The sequence below is a fragment of the Nelumbo nucifera genome, chromosome 4 (genome assembly GCF_055504915.1).
Source record: "Nelumbo nucifera cultivar China Antique chromosome 4, China Antique-T2T, whole genome shotgun sequence".
NCBI classification, from domain to species: Eukaryota; Viridiplantae; Streptophyta; class Magnoliopsida; order Proteales; family Nelumbonaceae; genus Nelumbo; species Nelumbo nucifera.
The window spans coordinates 17955402-17973505 of NC_142652.1; the positions used below are offsets into that span (position 1 = coordinate 17955402).

The 18104-nt window shown below is 40.3% G+C and overlaps 1 protein-coding gene across 3 annotated transcripts in view; it reads right to left on the reverse strand.

The window, feature by feature from the left end:
• Positions 1-18104, reverse strand: part of LOC104598085 (anaphase-promoting complex subunit 2-like) — a 49252-nt gene that overhangs the window by 2362 nt on the left and 28786 nt on the right. For all 3 annotated transcript variants that reach the window (XM_088904340.1, XM_010259985.3, XM_088904341.1), the window contains 7 exons: positions 17807-18099; positions 17531-17602; positions 5326-5570; positions 3366-3782; positions 3045-3246; positions 2818-2932; positions 2605-2684 (listed from right to left, as the gene is read on the reverse strand). In XM_088904340.1, the coding sequence (XP_088760466.1) occupies positions 2605-2684; positions 2818-2932; positions 3045-3246; positions 3366-3782; positions 5326-5570; positions 17531-17602; positions 17807-18099 (1424 nt within the window). The remainder of the gene's footprint in view (positions 1-2604; positions 2685-2817; positions 2933-3044; positions 3247-3365; positions 3783-5325; positions 5571-17530; positions 17603-17806; positions 18100-18104) is intronic.

An 18104-nucleotide genomic window follows, 5' to 3' on the forward strand; every position in this document is an offset into this window, starting at 1 on the left:
TTAGAATTGTCATGGATTTGGTAAGGTGGGCAATATGGTAGTATTTTTTTCATTATGAAATTGGATAGGAAACTGTACATAACTATTTAACAAAAGCTTTTAAACAGTCATGAACACAACCAAAGATGCACTTGATGTTTCTATTGAATGGAAGACCATGTGCAAATTAACTGCCACACAGAAAGTGCATCTACCCACAATCTGAGAGGTCCCTGTAGCTTGATTTCCATCATAATTTTCTCTTCTACAACTTCCATGCAGTTGGCTAGTAAGTTGTATTAGTTCTCCTAAAGTTGAACAGCATTTGTCTTCGCAAGTTCTGATTTCAATACAAAAGGCATTTCTAAAGTCCTCGCTGCTCGACTAAAGACTACCTTGCCCTTGTCCATCTCTCAGAACCAAGAAGCTTTTGTGGAAGGGAGACAAATAGTGGATCAAATCCTAGTGGCAAATGAATGTGTGGCAGCAAAGAAAAAATAGAGAGGCAAAGGTCTGATATGTAAACTGGATCTAGAAAAAGCTTATGGCATGGTGGACTGGTCCTTCCTATTGAGTCTCTTGGAAAAGATTGGCTTGGATGAAAGATGGAGAATGTGGACCAAAGGTGGTGTTAGCTCGACACACTTCTCAATCCTTTTAAATGGGGTAGCAAAAGATTTCTTTCCGGCAAAAAGAGGACTAAGACAAGGTGATCCCCTTATCCCCCTTCTTATTCACCTTTGTTGCTGAGGTTTTTAGTAGGCAAATCATCAAGGCTGATCAAGAAAATCAGTTTAGGGGTTGGAGGATGGGTAGGTCGGAGGTAGTGGTGTCTCACTTGCAATTTGCAGATGACATTATCATTTTTTGTGAGAATTGTGATGAACTTAGTTTGAGGAATCTAAAATCTTTAGTGGACAATTTCCAACAGATTTCAAAAGTAAAAGTTAATTGTGTAGATGGAATAAACTTGGAAGAGGGTGACATTCAGGCCTTGGCAAGTTTACTAGACTATGAGGTAAAAAACTGGAGTCTAGAGTATCTAGGTATGCCCTTGGGAGGAAACCCAAAATCAAAAAGCTTCTGGAAACTACTTCTAGAGAGATTTACTAAGAAGCTAGCTACGTGGGAAGAGAAGTTGTATATCCTTGGGGGAAAGAATAACCTTGATAAATTCCACCCTAGCAAGCTTGCCCACTTATTTGCTTTCCTCTTTTAGGATCCTGGTGAAAATAGCTAGATAGTTAGAAAAGATAATGAGAGATTTTTTGTGGAACTAGGAGAAGAAAAGAGAGACCATTTAGTGAAATGTGAACAAGTCTGCAAACCCAAGGAACAAGGTGGCCAAGGTATAGGAAACCTATTGAAGAAAAATATGGCCCGCCTAGGAAAATGGTTGTGGACTATCTAGGAGGAAAGAAATCAAAGAATCTTCTCTGAAAAAAGCAAATCAAAGGAAGAAGTGATTGAAGCTATAAAAATCAGATCTACACATTGGGTAAAAACTATGGAACTTTTCAGGAATGTCTCTATAAATGACATTCTAAGGAATTGGACTGAAGTGGTACAAACAGATTCACTCAGAGAAAATGTGAAAATGGATTAGAAACCACCTGCACCAAATAAACTAAATCTGAACTTTGATGGGAGTTCCTTCGGTAACTTGGGAAGAGCAGGTATGGGGGAAGTACTCAGAAATCACCAAGGAGCAGTTGTGGTACTATTCTCAGGACCAATAGGCATTGGTGACTCAATAATTCAGACTGAAACTCTGGCTCTCCTGCAAGGCTTGAAAATGGCTGAGCAGATTAGAGCAACCAAATTGGAAATTGAAGGAGATTCACTCCTGGTCATATCTTGGGAAAAGCAAATTAGTTGAGCACCTTGGAAGCTCAAATTTATCTTCAGAGAAATTGACTTACTTGCAAGGAGGTTTAACTCTCAGTTTGGATGGGTAAAAAGGACAGGAAATGGTTTGGTGGATATCCTAGCCAAACAAGGAGCAGATAGACTGACTTTATTCTGGGCTAAACTGTAATCTGTTGTAATCTGGGTCACTACATTGCTGAAATTCTAGAACTCTTGTACTTTAATCAGTAATTAATGAATTAGTAAAAGTTTCATTTGCTGATAAAAAGGCATTTACTAGTAAAAGGCTGAAAGCTCTTTGGTATTGGCTTTAAATATCTATACTGAATTTACCAGTCAAGTGAAACAACCAGCTAATCTTTTCGGAAAACATATTCCTGACAATTGAGCATGTTTCAATTGAATCAGTGTGGTGCTGTGAAATTGATCTTTAGTACTGACATACAAGTAATATTTTACTTCCCGTTTCCTTCTAGTATCATAATTCTAAGGGCTACAAGCACGAACTTCCATTCATTCTTATCTTCATCCATGGATATTCCAAATCTAATTTTATCTAGGAAAATAGCTCATCAATGTGCATTGATTATAAAGTCTAAGAGGGTGAGCATTGACATTTCAACAAGGACAAGCTTTTTGTTAATGAGGTTGGACATCTTTATTCTGAGACAAAATCTTTCTTTTCTTTTCTCTTTTATCAGTCCCAAAACCTGGTACTAGTTAGAATCAATTATATTAACTATGGTTCTATAATACCTGGATTGGGGGCCAAAAGTTTGATGATATGATTGTAGCATCAAGAAGATCCAGAGACACAGCCTCTCCTTGCTCAGCACCTGAGGACAGACAAACAAATCATATTTGCACATTTCCAATGGGTAAATATGATTACTTGGTAAAAAGTGTCAACTGTACTAAACTACTCAATGATAAGTTCAGAGAGTGAATGCATATTTAGAAAATAAGTACTTCTTTGTAATGGCTGTTTTATGGTTGCTTTTATATTGGTGTTAGTCCTCTTAGAGTCAATCAAATCATTCAGCATAATTTCACACTTCTGCATGCTGCTCTCACCAAAGTGTATCTGAAAAATGATAACAGGAAATGAACATCTTAATACACAAGTCAAACAGATAAAAAAAGAAGAGCAAACTTCTAGTTACAAGTAATGAGTTCAATATCAACAGGAACTTCACCTTAAGAAGTTCTAGAGTACGGATCTCTGAATCAATATCATAATCAGATTTATTCAGAAGTTTTTCAGCAAGCATAACACGATATTCACTAACTAGTTGGTCCTTTGAACCTATGATGCCAACTATCATTCCAAGTATATCAATCTTCCTTCTGTTTCTGCTACCCTTTAGTGGGTCAGCCTCTACTGGATCAGGCTCCCAGCTGAAAACAAGAATAGAACTCCCATTACAAATATGTACTTTCTAACAATATAGGAACTCTCCAAAAGATATCCGTAGAATAAATTAACATAATCCATAACCTACAATTAAGTAACATACCGCTCAGCATTGATCCAGGCTTGCTTGTCATCAGGGTTGAAATCATCTTCACAACCAGCATTCTCCTGATTTTCTTCATCTCTATTTAACTCTTCAAGAAGGCTATCTCCAGTACTTCCAGGTCCATTTGGATTTCCTCCGGTCCCATCAGTAAGCATGGTAACAATGCATTTAATGGTATCTTTTCTTCCCCTTAAATATTCTCTTATTGGTTCACCAACTGCTTCAAGGAAAACACCAGTAGGATCTATTGTACGCAGTGCTTTGATGGTTGAAACATATTGGTGTAATATGTCATTTGTTGAGGCACCAGCAGTAAGTAAGCGATATTGCAATGAAGAAATAAATGAATCAACGAGCTTTGAATGTTGTCCAGTATATTCGAGACACTGCTTCAAGTCTTCAATTGCAGGAGAGCTGCAATGCCCATAGCAATCATATAGGTAAATAGGGAAAATTCCTCAAGATATGCCCAAGAGGTAACTTGAATGAAAGGTAATTCACTATTTTGGTTGGATCCACTAAAACAAGTTTTTGATGTCAGAGGTCATTTTAACATACTAGATTTCAGAAAATACATCATGCATACTAATGAAGAAGGCTCATTGAGTTTTATCCAGTAATTATTTCTGTCAAACCTCAGATCAAAAAAATGGGTTTCTGGTTGGGATTTCAAATAGAAAAAGGTCATTACCCAATGCTGGTCCCAGCTATCTGGGGTGGGAGGAGTAGCCTGGATATGGACCTAATCTTTATTTATTTATTTATTTATTTTGCACAACGCAGCCACTCTAAAGACTCAAACCTGCATTCTCATGCTTTTCAGCACAAGATTTTACAATAACACCAAGCAACAGTCCCTCTGGGATTTCAAATCCCATCTATATAATTAAAAGGTAAGCTAACTGCGTTCATATTGTAAGGAAAAAAATACAAAGTAATGCCATTTATATTGAGATTCTACATGGGTTCTCAGCCTCCTCCTCCCGCCCCCCCCCCCCCCAAAAAAAAAAAAAAAGTTTGTACTATCTTTGCACCAAAAAAGAGTCTTGAGAAGTATATTACTAGTTGGGCAGAACTAGTTCACATTAAATAGCCAAATGAAATAAATCCATACACTGTACCTAGACGAGCAATGCAGAAATAAGTGTTTGGACTTCTCCAATTCAGCAGGAAAGATATCATACCTTTTCTTAATTGTTTGTCCCTTGTTAGCCACTTGCCTAGAGCTGCTGTTCATACTAGAAGGATACTTCTGTATGTTTTGAATTTTTTATAGGGATGCGCCCCATTCATTAACTTCTTTTTCTTTCTCTCAATCTTGTTTCCCATTCATTAACTTCATAACAGGCAACCCCTTCTAATCATCCTTGTTTACTATTCATCAACTTCTAACCCTTACCCACAGTGCAACCCCTTCTTTCGATCTTGTTTCCTCTTCAATAACCTCTAACTCTCACCCTCACACAACCCCTTCTCTTAATCTTGCTTCCTGTTTATTAACTTCTAACTCTTACCCTTTCTCCCCTTTTAAGCCCTAACCTAGACCATTAGTAATCTCTGATAACCTAATGCACATCCTTCCACAAGTTACTAGTTATACAGAAAGAGCTCTTGAGTGGAAATACTGACTTACTGACCTCCAAGCTTCCAGGAAGTTCATGCTCCACCAGGAATGTCATCAGCATACTTATAAGAGGAACTGGCCCTGGATGACCCTAGCCTTCGTCTTTTTTTTTTTTTGGTTTACACAAAGCTCAATAATAATAAGCACCAGCATGGTAGGATGCTTGAATTAACACCAAGATTTCCAGTAGAATTATTTGCAGTATTAATATACCATGTCAACATGCAAATATAAACCATGAACAATGTATCCAATTTTACAACTCATTATAGATCTATCAAAATCTGCTGCTATGATGAGAGTTTAAGGCAATGAAAATGTAAAAGAAGTTACCTTTCAGGATAATCAACAATTATCTCAAAAAGCTTGGCTATTCTTAAATCTTGCAAAGTTTCATAGGCAAAATACTCAAGGCGTAACTGCCATCTGACAAGTCCTTCAGAGGGAGTATTAATCCCATAGTAGGATGATGAGGGGTGTGAAGCCAAAGGTGATTTCATACCAGATGAAGGGCTATCATAACTAACTGAGTCACCAAGATAAGCAAGAAGTGCATATAAGAACTGGAGTGGGACAGACTGCAAGAAAAAACAACAGTATGTTAAAAGCAGCTAAAAGTAAGATGAAGAGGGAAAATAACTGAAAGAAAATATGCAGCCCATGGCATAAAGCATCTGCATGTTCCCAGCCCTAAATTCCTAAAAACATGCTCTAAGTGCAGGCTTCTTCGTGGTGGCCAAAGAGACTGATCAATTATTTTTGAACTTTTGGTATATTTCCTTGACATCAAAATATAGCTCAAATAAATCAAACAAAAAATTATTATATAGGGAATCTTGAAGGTACACAATGAAAGAAAAAACATTAACAATTTCCTGGAAGACATCTGAACAGACCAACTGAATACGGAAACATGCATGCAAGTAGAACATCACATTCTATGAAACAAAAGGAATGCCAGATACCAAAAGAAGCAATAATTGGTTGCTTACATCCATGATGAATAATAAACTATTTTGCTAATCCTGTGTATCAACCTTACAATGCATGGTAAGCCTAACTAGTATCCTCTTGTTAACAGTTCAAGAGGATTTGGCAGGAAGTTTGTTAGGTTTCTGCCTAACACAGGTGTTATTCGAGGAAACACAACCTCCTACAAGAAGAAAAGGGAAGAAATTGGGTAAAATATCTCTGTCCTCGTTAGCAATGCTGATATTTATATGAAAATGCTCATGATTACAATAATAACAGCTTCTGATTCTCGACCACGCTCAATGGCTTTGGCTGATGTGGAGGGATTTGCGCCTGGCATAAACACAATCATATGAGCGCCATGCAGGTTTCGTCTTCTTATACTCAGCTATAGTGGCTTTGTCTCCTGGTAGCAGAACACCATCCAGTTGGGCCTGGGCTTTTTCTTCTGTTTTCAGGGTCCTAACAACTCCCCCTTCCTCAAGCAAAGCCTTGTCCTCAAGGCTGAGGTGTGGGTACAGTTCCAGCAATGGCTTGTGTGAACAGAATTCAGATCTAGAAGAAACCAGATCTAGGGGTGTCAAGAATAGTCAACCCCCACCCCAAAGAGCCTCTTTATATTAAAGAGATAAAAAGTATGTACAGTTACAAGAATGCCCTTACAGGGCTGAAAGATAAAAAGAACAAATAAAATAATAAATATGATACTGTACAACAAGGACTACTCTAATAATGTACATCAAGATATATCTTCACACTCCCCCTCAAACTGATGCATAGACATCAGCATCAATTTGCCCACAAGAATGAGATGTCAACTCTTAGCCATGGCCTTGGTGAAGATGTCGGCAATCTGCATGTGAGAGGCAACATGAGGAAGAGATATAGAGCCTACAACAAGGAGGTCTCTAATAAAGTGACAATCCACCTCGATATGTTTAGTCCTTTCATGAAAGACTGGATTAGATGCGATCTCGATAGCGTTGATGTTGTCGGCATATAGAGGGATAGGAGTAGGAAGAGAAATCCCAAGATCAATGAAAAGTGACTTCAGCCAAACAATCTCGCTACATGCAGAAGACATAGCTCTATACTCAGCTTCAGTGGAAGACTTAGAGACAGCTTGTTGTTTCTTGCACTTCCAGGAGATGAGAGAGTCACCCATGAAGATGCACCACCCAGTAGTGGATCGGTGAGTGTCAGAGCAACCAGCCCAATCAGCATCAGCATAAACCCTCAACTATATGGATGATGAGGAAGAGAAAAACAGTCCCTGAGAGGTTGTGTCTCGAACATAGGATGATGCGGCGAACTGCAGTCATATGAGGTTGTCTTGGGGCAGAGACAAATTGACTGACGACCTGAACAGCATGTGAAATATCAGGCCTGGACATAGTAAGATAGATCAAAGATCCAACAAGCTGAAAGTACAAGGTGGCATCAGGAAGGATGAGGCCTTCAGATTTGGATAGCTTGACATTTAGCTTAAGGGGGGTATCAACATGTTTCTCATCAGTGATTCCAGCTAGTTTGATGAGATCAGAGGTGTATTTTTGTTGACAAATAAAATATCCTCAACTGCTACAATGAACCTCCAAACCCAAGAAGTAAGTGAGAGGACCCAGGTCCTTCATATGAAATGAGTTATGAAGGACTTCAGCTCTCAGATGCCGTCATGGTCATCCCCCGTTAGGAGCATGTCATCAACATATAATAGAAGAATAGTAAGAGGAACTCTGATTATACTCGGCTGCAACAACATCCCAAAAGCGCTCAAACCAAGCCCTGGGTGCTTGCTTCAGGCGACAGACACGTGAAGGATCACTGCAATATCCAGGCGGAGGTTTCATGTAGACTGTCTCCTTTAATTCGCCATGAAGGAACGCATTCTTCACATCTAATTGATAAATAGTCCAGGAATAAACAATAGAAATGGCCATAAGAGTCCGAACTGTGGTGATCTTAGCAACTGGGGCAAATGTTTCTTCATAATCAATCCCATATTCCTGGCTGTATCCTTGGGCAACTAACCGGACCTTATATCGATCAAGAGAGCCATTTGATTTCAGTTTGATTGTATAGACCCAACGAATTCCAACAATAGAACCATCTGGAGGAGTTGGCACAAGATCCCAAGTGTCATTCTCATGGAGGGCTTGAATTTCGGCATCCATAGCTTCTTTCCACTGAAATCTTCTAATGGCTTGCTAATAAGATCTAGGGATATCTGTGGAAAAAAGTACAGCAGAAAAGGAACTATGGTTTGAAGGAAAACCATAGCGGTCAGGAGGTCTAAAGATATGGGTAGAACAACGAAGTGGAATAACTAAACTACTATCTGAAATAGGAGGATCTTGGGTCAAGGTATCACTTACAGAGGATATCTGAGATGAATGCTCTGGACCGGGTGGAAGGGGGATTGTAGGCATAGGAGCCGGGACACGTAGCCACTTGCGGGTGAAGACAAGAAGATCTCATAGCAGACTGACCAGTTAATTTAGATCGTTCACGAACAGGAAGATGAACAAAACAAAGACATCCAAAAACATGAAGGCTAGAGAAATCTGGGGGATAACCAAAAAGCTTTTGGAAGGGAGAGGTGTTGCCTAGAACAGAGGATGGAAGAAAATTGATCAAATACATGGCTGTACTGGCTACTTCTACCCAAAACGAAGTTGAAGTATGAGATTCCTGTAGTAATGTCCGCACAACACTGAGAATGTGTCCATTCTTCCGTTCAGCTACACCATTCTGTTGTGGAGTTTTTGGGTAGCTATGCTGAGACTGAATTCCATGACTCCTCAAATATGCCAAGAAGTCTCCATCTCTATATTCTCCCCTTGAATATGAGCGAAGGATAGTCACACTGCACTGGAATCGATTTTGCACCATAGTATGAAACAATTTAAATGCACCAAAGACTTCTGATTTGTGTCGCAGAAAATAAATCCAAGTATATCTGGTACAATCATCTATAAATAATACGAAATATCTGTACCCCAATCGTAAAGTAATAGAAGTAGACCAAACATCACTATGCATTATCTCAAAAGGTTTAGTGGCATGTTCAGATTTATGAAGAAATGGTAAAACATGACTTTTACTCAAACAACACGTAGTGCAAGAAACATCAAAAGTATCAACAGGGGGAATTTTATTCTTAATCAAACCAGAGTCAAACAAAAATTTTAATTTTTGGGAATATGGATGACCCAATCGTTTATGCCATAAATCCCAAACATTATTTCTATAACAACATAGAACCAAACAAAGAAGAACTAAGTAAAGCTAAGGATGCCCCCGGTTGAGACTTTTCGAACTCCAACACAAACAGATGGCCCAGCCTATGCCCCTTCCCTTTCACCTTCCTAGTGTACCGGTCCTGTATCAAGCAACCATCATGAGAAAAGGTGAGAACATTTCCTTCATCAACAAATTGACCAACAAAAATTAGATTAGTAGTAAGGTTGGGTACTAAGAGGGTTTTGGAGAGAGGAAAGGATCTGGTTGGTGATAGTTGAAGTAATAATATGTTTATGGTGAGTTTTAGTGGAAGGGATTGGGTGGTTGAGGTAGGCTCCTGTCATATGGTTGGTGGCACCTGAATCTATAATCCAAGCATGTGAAGGGGAAGAACAATATGCAGAGAACTTACCATACAAGCCAATAGCAGAGAAAGCAGAGGAAATAGCAAAAGATACAAGTTTCCTGAAGACTCACCCTTGGTAGATACAGTGTGCGTTGCTGGTCCATCTGTTGCCTAGTAAGCCCGGGGCTGAGTCTTTTTCTGAGAGCCCTTAGCTGGTCGGACTAGACAATCTGGAATGATGTGACCATGTTGCTTGCAATAAGTACACACATTCTTCTTCTTACAGTGAGATGCAATATGTCCAAAACCCTTACACTCATAGCACTGGGTTTTGGAGAGGCCTTGAAGGTTGGCTTCTTACCCCTATGAGCAACAAAGGCTGTTTCAGCCCCAACTTCAGCCATCTTCCCATCGAACCCGACTAAAGTGAGAAGTCTAGTTTCTTCTCTCAGAAGTTCCCCTAAAATAGAATCCATATCTGGAAGTGTTTCCCTACTCAGAATGTTGGACCTAATTATCTCATATTCAGATCTAAGTCTTATCAAGAACCGAGTCACATTTCTCTTCTCAAAGTGCTTCTGAAGATATTTCACACACTCCACTAGATCCGAAGGTTCAATGTGAACAATCTCATATTCAGCCCATAAATCAAGAAAACCAGAATAATACTCCTATATCCTCCTATCTCCTTGCCTGAAAGATAATATTTCTGATTCTATCTAATATTGCTTAGATACGTTGGACTGTTGATAAACTTTTTCCAAATACATGTACCAAAGCTGGTTTGGTGATCGTTCCATTCAGATATCCTTCTAAACCCTTTCCCTTAACATAAAAGTCGAAGTGGAACTTCCACATCCCATACTTATGTCCATTCATCTTTACAGGGATGATATCACCTCTGTCTGAAGCCATTACAGCAAGACAATAGCACAAATAGGGTTCGGCTGAAACTTAAAGAAACTAATCTGAAGTAAAACTTGGTCCAAAGACAAGTGAAATAGGCTGTAATCAATCCAAGAGAGTCAAAAAACTGAGATAGAAACCCTTTACTTTCACCAGAGATTGTTCAAAATCCAAAACAAGGAAAAGCTGAACACGCAGTCTAGAAAAGGAAAGTCTGGGCACAGCAGCCAAGAACAAGAGTCCAGATCTCTCTTAAAACTTCATGGATCTCCGTAAAAATTTCAGAATATGTTGAAAAGGGCTAGGCGACAATTCCTTTCAATTCTTGCTGCAAACGGAGATCAAACGAGAGAGATCCAATAAAATCTCTCTCTCTGGGTGCGCAGAAAACAGAAGAGGAGTTCCCGAATAGATCAAAAACAGTCCAGGACCACTCAACAGAGCTGTAGGTTTTCGGTAGATCACGAAGGCAAGATGGATCAGAGAGAAGGAAGATCAAAGAGCAACCCGCTCTGATACCATGTGAACAGAATTCAGGTATAGAAGAAACCAGATCTAGGGGTGTCAAGAATAGTCGACCCCCACCCCAAAGAGTCTCTTTTATATTAAGGAGATAAAAAGTATGTACAGTTACAAGAATGCCCTTACAGGGCTGAAAGATACAAAGAACAAATAAAATAATAAGAACTATGATACTGTACAACAAGGACTACTCTAATAATGTACATCAAGATATATCTTCACAGCTTGTAATCTTGTATAGCTCCCAAGTGGCTTCCTCAGATGGTAAACCAGTCCAAGAGACAAGAGCTTCCTGAACCACCTTCTTTCCTAATTTTACCCAGTGGTAGTCAAGGATGCATTGCGGCTTAGTGATGACATGGCCATCTGAAAATTCTGTTAACTTTCTAGTAACATTGGGCTTGGAGCCTAGGCTCTTTTTGAGCAGGGAGACGTGGAAGATTGGGTGTAGTTTGGAACTGGTAGGTAGTTCCAGCTTGTACGCCACTGCATCTATTCTTTCCATGATCTTGAATGGCCCATAGAATCTAGGTGAAAGTTTATGCCATGATCTTTTTGCAAGGGATGCCTGTCTATAGGGTTGAAGTTTAAGATAGACAAATTCTCCCACTTGATACTCCACCTTCCTATGCTTCTTGACATACGAGGACTTCATACGCTGTTGGGCCTGTTTCAAATGGAATTTCAATGTCTTGAGCAACTGATCTATGGCTATGAGAGTTTCCTCAATTTGAGGCAACTGAAGTGGACCCTACTTCGTATGGTAAGATGGGTGGTGGATCTCTCCTGTAGAGGGCCTTGAAGGGAGTGACACCCGTGGATGCATGAAAGGAAGTATTATACCAGAACTCAGCCCATGGCAACCATCGGACCCACTATCGAGGCTTCTCTCTTGTGAAACATTGAAGATATGTTTCCAAACTTCGATTGAGAACCTCAGTTTGACCATTAGACTGAAGATGATAGCCAGTAGAGTGGTGAAGCCCGGTACCTTGCAGCCTGAAATGTTCAGTCCAAAATCAGCTAGGAAAAATAGGACCCCAGTTAGAGATAATGGCCTTAGGAATACCATGCAGTTTCGCAACTTCTTTAGCATAAGCCTTGGCTACTTGAACTGCATTGTAGGGGTGTGACAGGGCAATGAAATGCCCATATTTAGTTCACCTGTTCACTACTACCATAATAACAGACTTACCTAGTGATGAGGAAAGCCCCAAAATGAAATCCATGAATACTTCATCCCACACTTGGGCTGGAATGGGAATGGACTGGTGGAGGCCAGCGGGAGCTTGAGCTTCGTATTTTTGCTATTGGCAAAACCTGCAAGAAGCCACGTATTCTCGGATTTTCTTTTTCGTTGAAGGCCAATAGAAGTGGGCTGCCAGCCGGCAATAAGTCTGCAATATGCCAAAATGCCCTCCTAGGGGACTGTCATGAAATAGCTTCAACAATTCTGGAATGATCTCGGAGGCCAAAGGTATCACCATCTGCCCCCTGTAGAGCAGTGTGTTCTTAGTTAGAGAGTACCCTGGATGGGATAAGGAATCTTGGAGTAGGCTGACCCAGATCTGTGATAGAACTGAATCTTCTTGGGCTTCCTATTGAATCTGATCCATAAGGGGAAAAGTGGGCCTGGAAATGCCCAAATGGACCAGCTCTTGCATGCGTGAGAGAGCATCAACCGCCTTGTTACTTGGGCGTGGTTTGTACTCTATGACATAATCATAGTCCATTAATTTAGCTAACCACTTCTGTTGTTCAGAAGTGTGGATATGCAGTTCCAGCAAGTGCTTGAGGCTTCGATGGTCGGTTCGTATGATGAACCGTTTGACCAATAAATAAGCTCTCCATCTGTGAAGTACAGAGACAATAGCTAGTAGCTCCTTTTCATAGACTGATTTAGCCTGAGCTCGGGGAGACAAGGCCTTGCTAAAGAAGGCCAAGGGCTGACCCTCTTGCATGGGGACGGCACCCAATCCACACCTGGAAGCATCACACTCAATTATAAACACCTTTGAGAAATCTGGTAAGACCACTGCTGGAGGAGAAGTGACTCAGTGACTGCTTGCTTCAAGTTATCAAAAGCTTATTGGGCCTGTGAAGTCCACTCAAAGGAGTCCTTGTGAAGTAATTTGGTAAGTGGGGCTGCTAATAGCCCATACCCCTTTATGAATCTGCAATAGTAGCCAGAAAGGCCCAAAAATCCCTGCAGACCTTTTTGTGTCTTGGGTGGGGGACAATTTGTCATGCAAGCTATCTTGGAGGGGTCTGCCATTACCTTCCCATCAGTAATGATCATAATTGTCAAGGCGACGCCTAGGGTTTAATCAACACAAACATTCCTTCAAAACCTGAACCAATAAGTAAGAACAAAAAATGGTGTCCAATCAACACATCTTCCACCTTTTCCTATAACAGAAATAGGGGTTCAACCCCTATAATTTTTTAATTTTCTTTTCTTTCTTCTTTTTCTTCTCAGGAATATGTTGGAATACGTTGGTTTTCTATACTTTAACATGAAATTTATACTTTTATTATAAAAATTATAGATATTTATCAAGGAAATATGATTATGGAACCTAGGGACCTACCCTAATACATGTTTTTACTTAAAAAAATCCATCGCCTAGGCACCTAGGCAACTAGGCGCTCCCTATCACCTAGGCTCGCCTTGGCGCCTTGAAAACTATGGTAATGATGTGACCCAAATAACCAATCCGGTTCTGTCCAAAGCTACACTTGGATGCCTTAACAAAGAAGTTCTGTTGCCTCAGAAGGTCCAAGGTGGTGGATAAATGTTGAAGGTGAGTGGGCCAGTCTGAACTATATATAGTATATCATCAAAGAAGACCAGAATAAACTTCCGAAGGTGGGGCCTAAACACTTCATTCATCACAGCCTGAAATGTCGATGGAGCATTTGTCAGCCCAAAGGGCATGACAAGGAACTCATAATGCCCATCGTGGGTCCAAAAGGCCATTTTGGGAACATCATCGGGGTGGACCCTTATTTGGTGACACAATGACCTCGGATCTAGCTTGGAGAACACCCTCGCCCCCCTTAACTCATTTAGAAGTTTGTCAACGATTGGGATGGGAAAGCAATCCTTGATTGTAATGTTGTTTAATGCCTTATAGTCTACACAAAATCTCCATGCTCATCTTTCTTTTGGACCAAGAGGACAAAGGAGGAATAAGGGTTGTTGTTGGGCTAGATGTGTTGCTTGTCTAGGAGCTCAGGGACAATCTTCTCTATCTCCTCCTTTTGGAACTAGGGGTATTTGTAAGGGCGTACATTAACTAGATGGGATCCGAGGATAATTGGAATTCGGTGGTCCTAAGGCCAGATTGGGGAAGGCTTTTAGGCTCCTGGAACACATCAGAATATTGGGAGAGGATCTGTTGTAGTTGCTGGAAATATTTTGGATCAGTGGGGTTGATTGAGGTTGGGCCTAAATTCATCAATGTGGGGGTTGAGACCTCAGCTCGGCCTTAAATAAGGACCACAAGCTCTCAACCCAAGGAGGTTCTGGTGTAATGCCTTGCAAGTGGTGGTGTTCCCCTTGGATCATAAAGTCCATTGTCATGGCTTCCCAATCACATATCACGGGTCCCAGCTGGCACAATCACTAGACCCCCAAAGCTACATCTGCACCTATGAATTGAAGGGGGTAGAGATCTACCTTAAATGGGTGACCCTATATCTTTAAGTTCGAGTTCGAGGACACCCCCTCACAGTAGATCCGTTGTTTGTTGGCCACACAAACAGCGAAGGGGGAGGTCTGGTGAATGACTAATCCTAACTGCCGAGCCAATAGTTGTGTCACAAAATTTAGAGTGTTGCCACTATCAATGAACACCGATTTGGGTCGGCCTAGGAGCAGTCCATTTACCTACATAGTCCGAGGGGTCTTTTGACCAATCAGGGCCTATAGTGATATTTTAGGGGTCCCCATAACCATCAAGTCAATGGCATCTTCCTTTTCTAATGGGTCTTGGGCCCATTGTGGATTCTCTTCATTGTCTGAATCATCAATTTGCAAGAGAAAGGCTTGTTTGGCCTTACACTTATGGCCTGGGCCGAATTTGTCGTTGCAATTATAGCACAAGTCCTTTTCTCTGCAGGCCTACATCTTGACCCAAGTTAGTCGCTTGAAGAGAAGAGTTGTTGGGCATGAGCCCTGATTCTTGGTGTTGGAAGAACCAAGGTTTCCTGGTTTTGGGCTAAGGTTCTTAAAAATGGATCTAGCTGATCAACTCAGCCGCCTGGCTTGGCACAGCTTTTCCTCCTATAGCCTTGCAAGGCCGGTTGTTGCTAGGATGGTAGTGGGTTTCCAAGCCTTGACTTCTAATTTTATCTCCTCCTTTAAGCATCCCATGAAGCTCCCGACCAGAGCCTTCTCAATCGAGTCGATAACTCGGTTTGCTATTTTCTCAAAATCAATTTGGTATTCTCTTATCGAGCTAGTTTGTTTGAGTATTTCAAGGGTCTCATCCAAGTCTTCATATGCAATAGGGCCAAATCGGGCACACAATGCCTCGGTAAAATCCACCCACGAGCAATGAGGGTGTGAGGAGTTATACCATTAGAACCAAGAGATGGCTTCCCCTTCTAGGTAGATTGAAGCCACAAAAACCCATTGATAGCCAGGGGTTGAATGCAGGTCGAAGTATTTTTATGCTCTAAATACCTAGGATAAAGGATCCTCGCCTAAGAAACGGGGGAAATCCAACTTAGTCGTTTTGATAGGAATTCTAGCCGAGCACCTAGAGGCTTCACTACTCGACGCTTCTTTCTCATTCCCGACGTTCCTAGATGTGTTGAATTTCTCATATTGAGATACCACCAGCGCCAAAGACTCTTTGATCTCCTTGAGATCTCCTTCAAGTCGGTGAAATCTCATCTCCAATTAACCGAGACTGTCCTCCATCGAGGACAACCTGGTGGTCAGCATACCGAGCTCTAATACCAATTGTTAGGTTTTTGCCTAACATAGGTGTTCTTCATGGGAACACAACCTCCTACAAGAAGAAAAGGGAAGAAGTTGGGTAAAATATCTCTGTCCTTCTCATTAGCAATGCCGATATTTATATGCAAATGCTCATGATTACAATCATAACAGCTTCTGATTCTCTAAATAGGCTCAATGGCTTTGGTTGATGTGGAGGGATTTGCACCTGGCATAGACACGATCATATGAGGGCCATGCATGTGGTTTTGTCTTCTGATACTCGACTATAGTGCCTTTGTCTCCTTTTGGTAGCAGAACACCATCCGGTTGGGCTTGGGATTTTTCTTCCCTGTTTGGGGTCCTAACAAGGTTGTTGACTGACTAGAGCCAAACATGTGGTTGTACTCAACCCAACTAAGCCTTGTCCTAACTATATGGGATTGACTACATGAATCCTGTTCCACCATTCCTTTCTGTTTAGTGCCATGTTCATTATTAAGTTAACCTTAAACCATTTCTCAGTTTTCACTATTCAACTTATGCCCCTTTTGGTCTGCCCTGAGCTCTTCTAGATTGCATGTGGTTGTCACTCAGCTAAAATAAATCAACAATGAACATTCCTAGATTCCCACAAGCTCAAGTTGGTATATCTAAAATCCAATTGACAAATGAGTCAGGTCCAGATTTTGCATTGCCACATCAAGGTGAGCTTCAACCTGATCCAACTCATTCCTGCACCTAACTCTTCAATGAATCAAATGCTATGGTTAAACATCTAGTTTCTTAGGATTGCTTGTAGGAGACCTAAAAATAATTATCAGCTGGTTAAAGAGAGAAAATGGATGGACTTTGGGATCTGAAATACCAGATTAGGGAAGCAAGACACCTCTTCAACAGTGTACAAGTAGAACTCCTAGATCCCTCAATCAGCCAACTATCTGGCAGATTTTCTGGTGCTGGGAGAATATCCATTAGGCTAAAACCAGATCTATGTATGATTGGGGGGCTCTCGTGGAGTAAGGGATAGCACAGTACAATATGTATTAAATTCTCCGTCAATTATTGATAAAAAAACTATAGTCCGCATTGTTCATTGTGGAAATAGAATTGTGAATACTTTAATACTCTAAACTCGTTAAGCGGTTCTATGTTTTGTATATGGTGCTCTACACAATGAATACAATAGTACTTTTACCTTTTGCTCAAAAAAAGCAAGAAAAAAAACACTTACCTGATCGTCTTTCCATATTGGGAATCTAATTCCTAATCCTTATTACTTTAACTTTCAATTTAGTTTCTTTACAGAGAAAAAGAAAACCAAAATTTTTAACTTCCTAAAAAAGCAAGAAATAAACAGATGTGAATCTTGATTAATTAATGAACATATTCAGGTTATAGTAGATACAAAAGCTCAGATGTTCATGAAATGGATGAGGACCAGGACCGGCATAATGTCCAAACATAGAAAGTTAATACATATGTTAATAAGTACACCATTTTTCTTTCTTTCTTTCTTTCTTTCTTTCTTTCTTTTTTGATCAATAAATATACACTTTTATGAACCAAATATCGAATAGTAGCAGAAACCAAAGGATTACCCGAATCCACCCTTTGATGGACTCCAGAACAGAGCTCCTGTAATCATCACCAGCCAGACTATGAACTTTAGTCTGCCACAAAAACATGGATGCTATTAATTGCAGACGATAAATTTAGACAAAAAGATGGCGTACTTTTAAAATAAGTAATTCAGAATTATCAGAACACATAATTATAAAATGTACGTTTGGCTCACTATTGAGAAGGAAAGAGGAAAATATCTAAAATCAACTAAAATGACCAAATGCCTATTGCATAGAGGCATGGGTACTCACCTTCAATAGCAGAAATATAGCAGAAGCATAGGCATCTTCAGTCATTGAAGTAAATCCAAGACTTCTCAAATCACGAACAACCTTACCAATGTTTCTCACCAGTTTATTCTCTGAAAATTTTGTCCTGTGACAAATTTCATCAATATCCATTTCACCAGCTCTAGATGAGGATTTGCTTCTTTCATCCAAATCCATTTCATCCTTAACTTCAGTTTCAATATCATCTTCATATTCGCCAGACATCATTATACTCAATTCTTCCAACCTTCCCTTGAAATATATGCGGAGTATCTCTAGA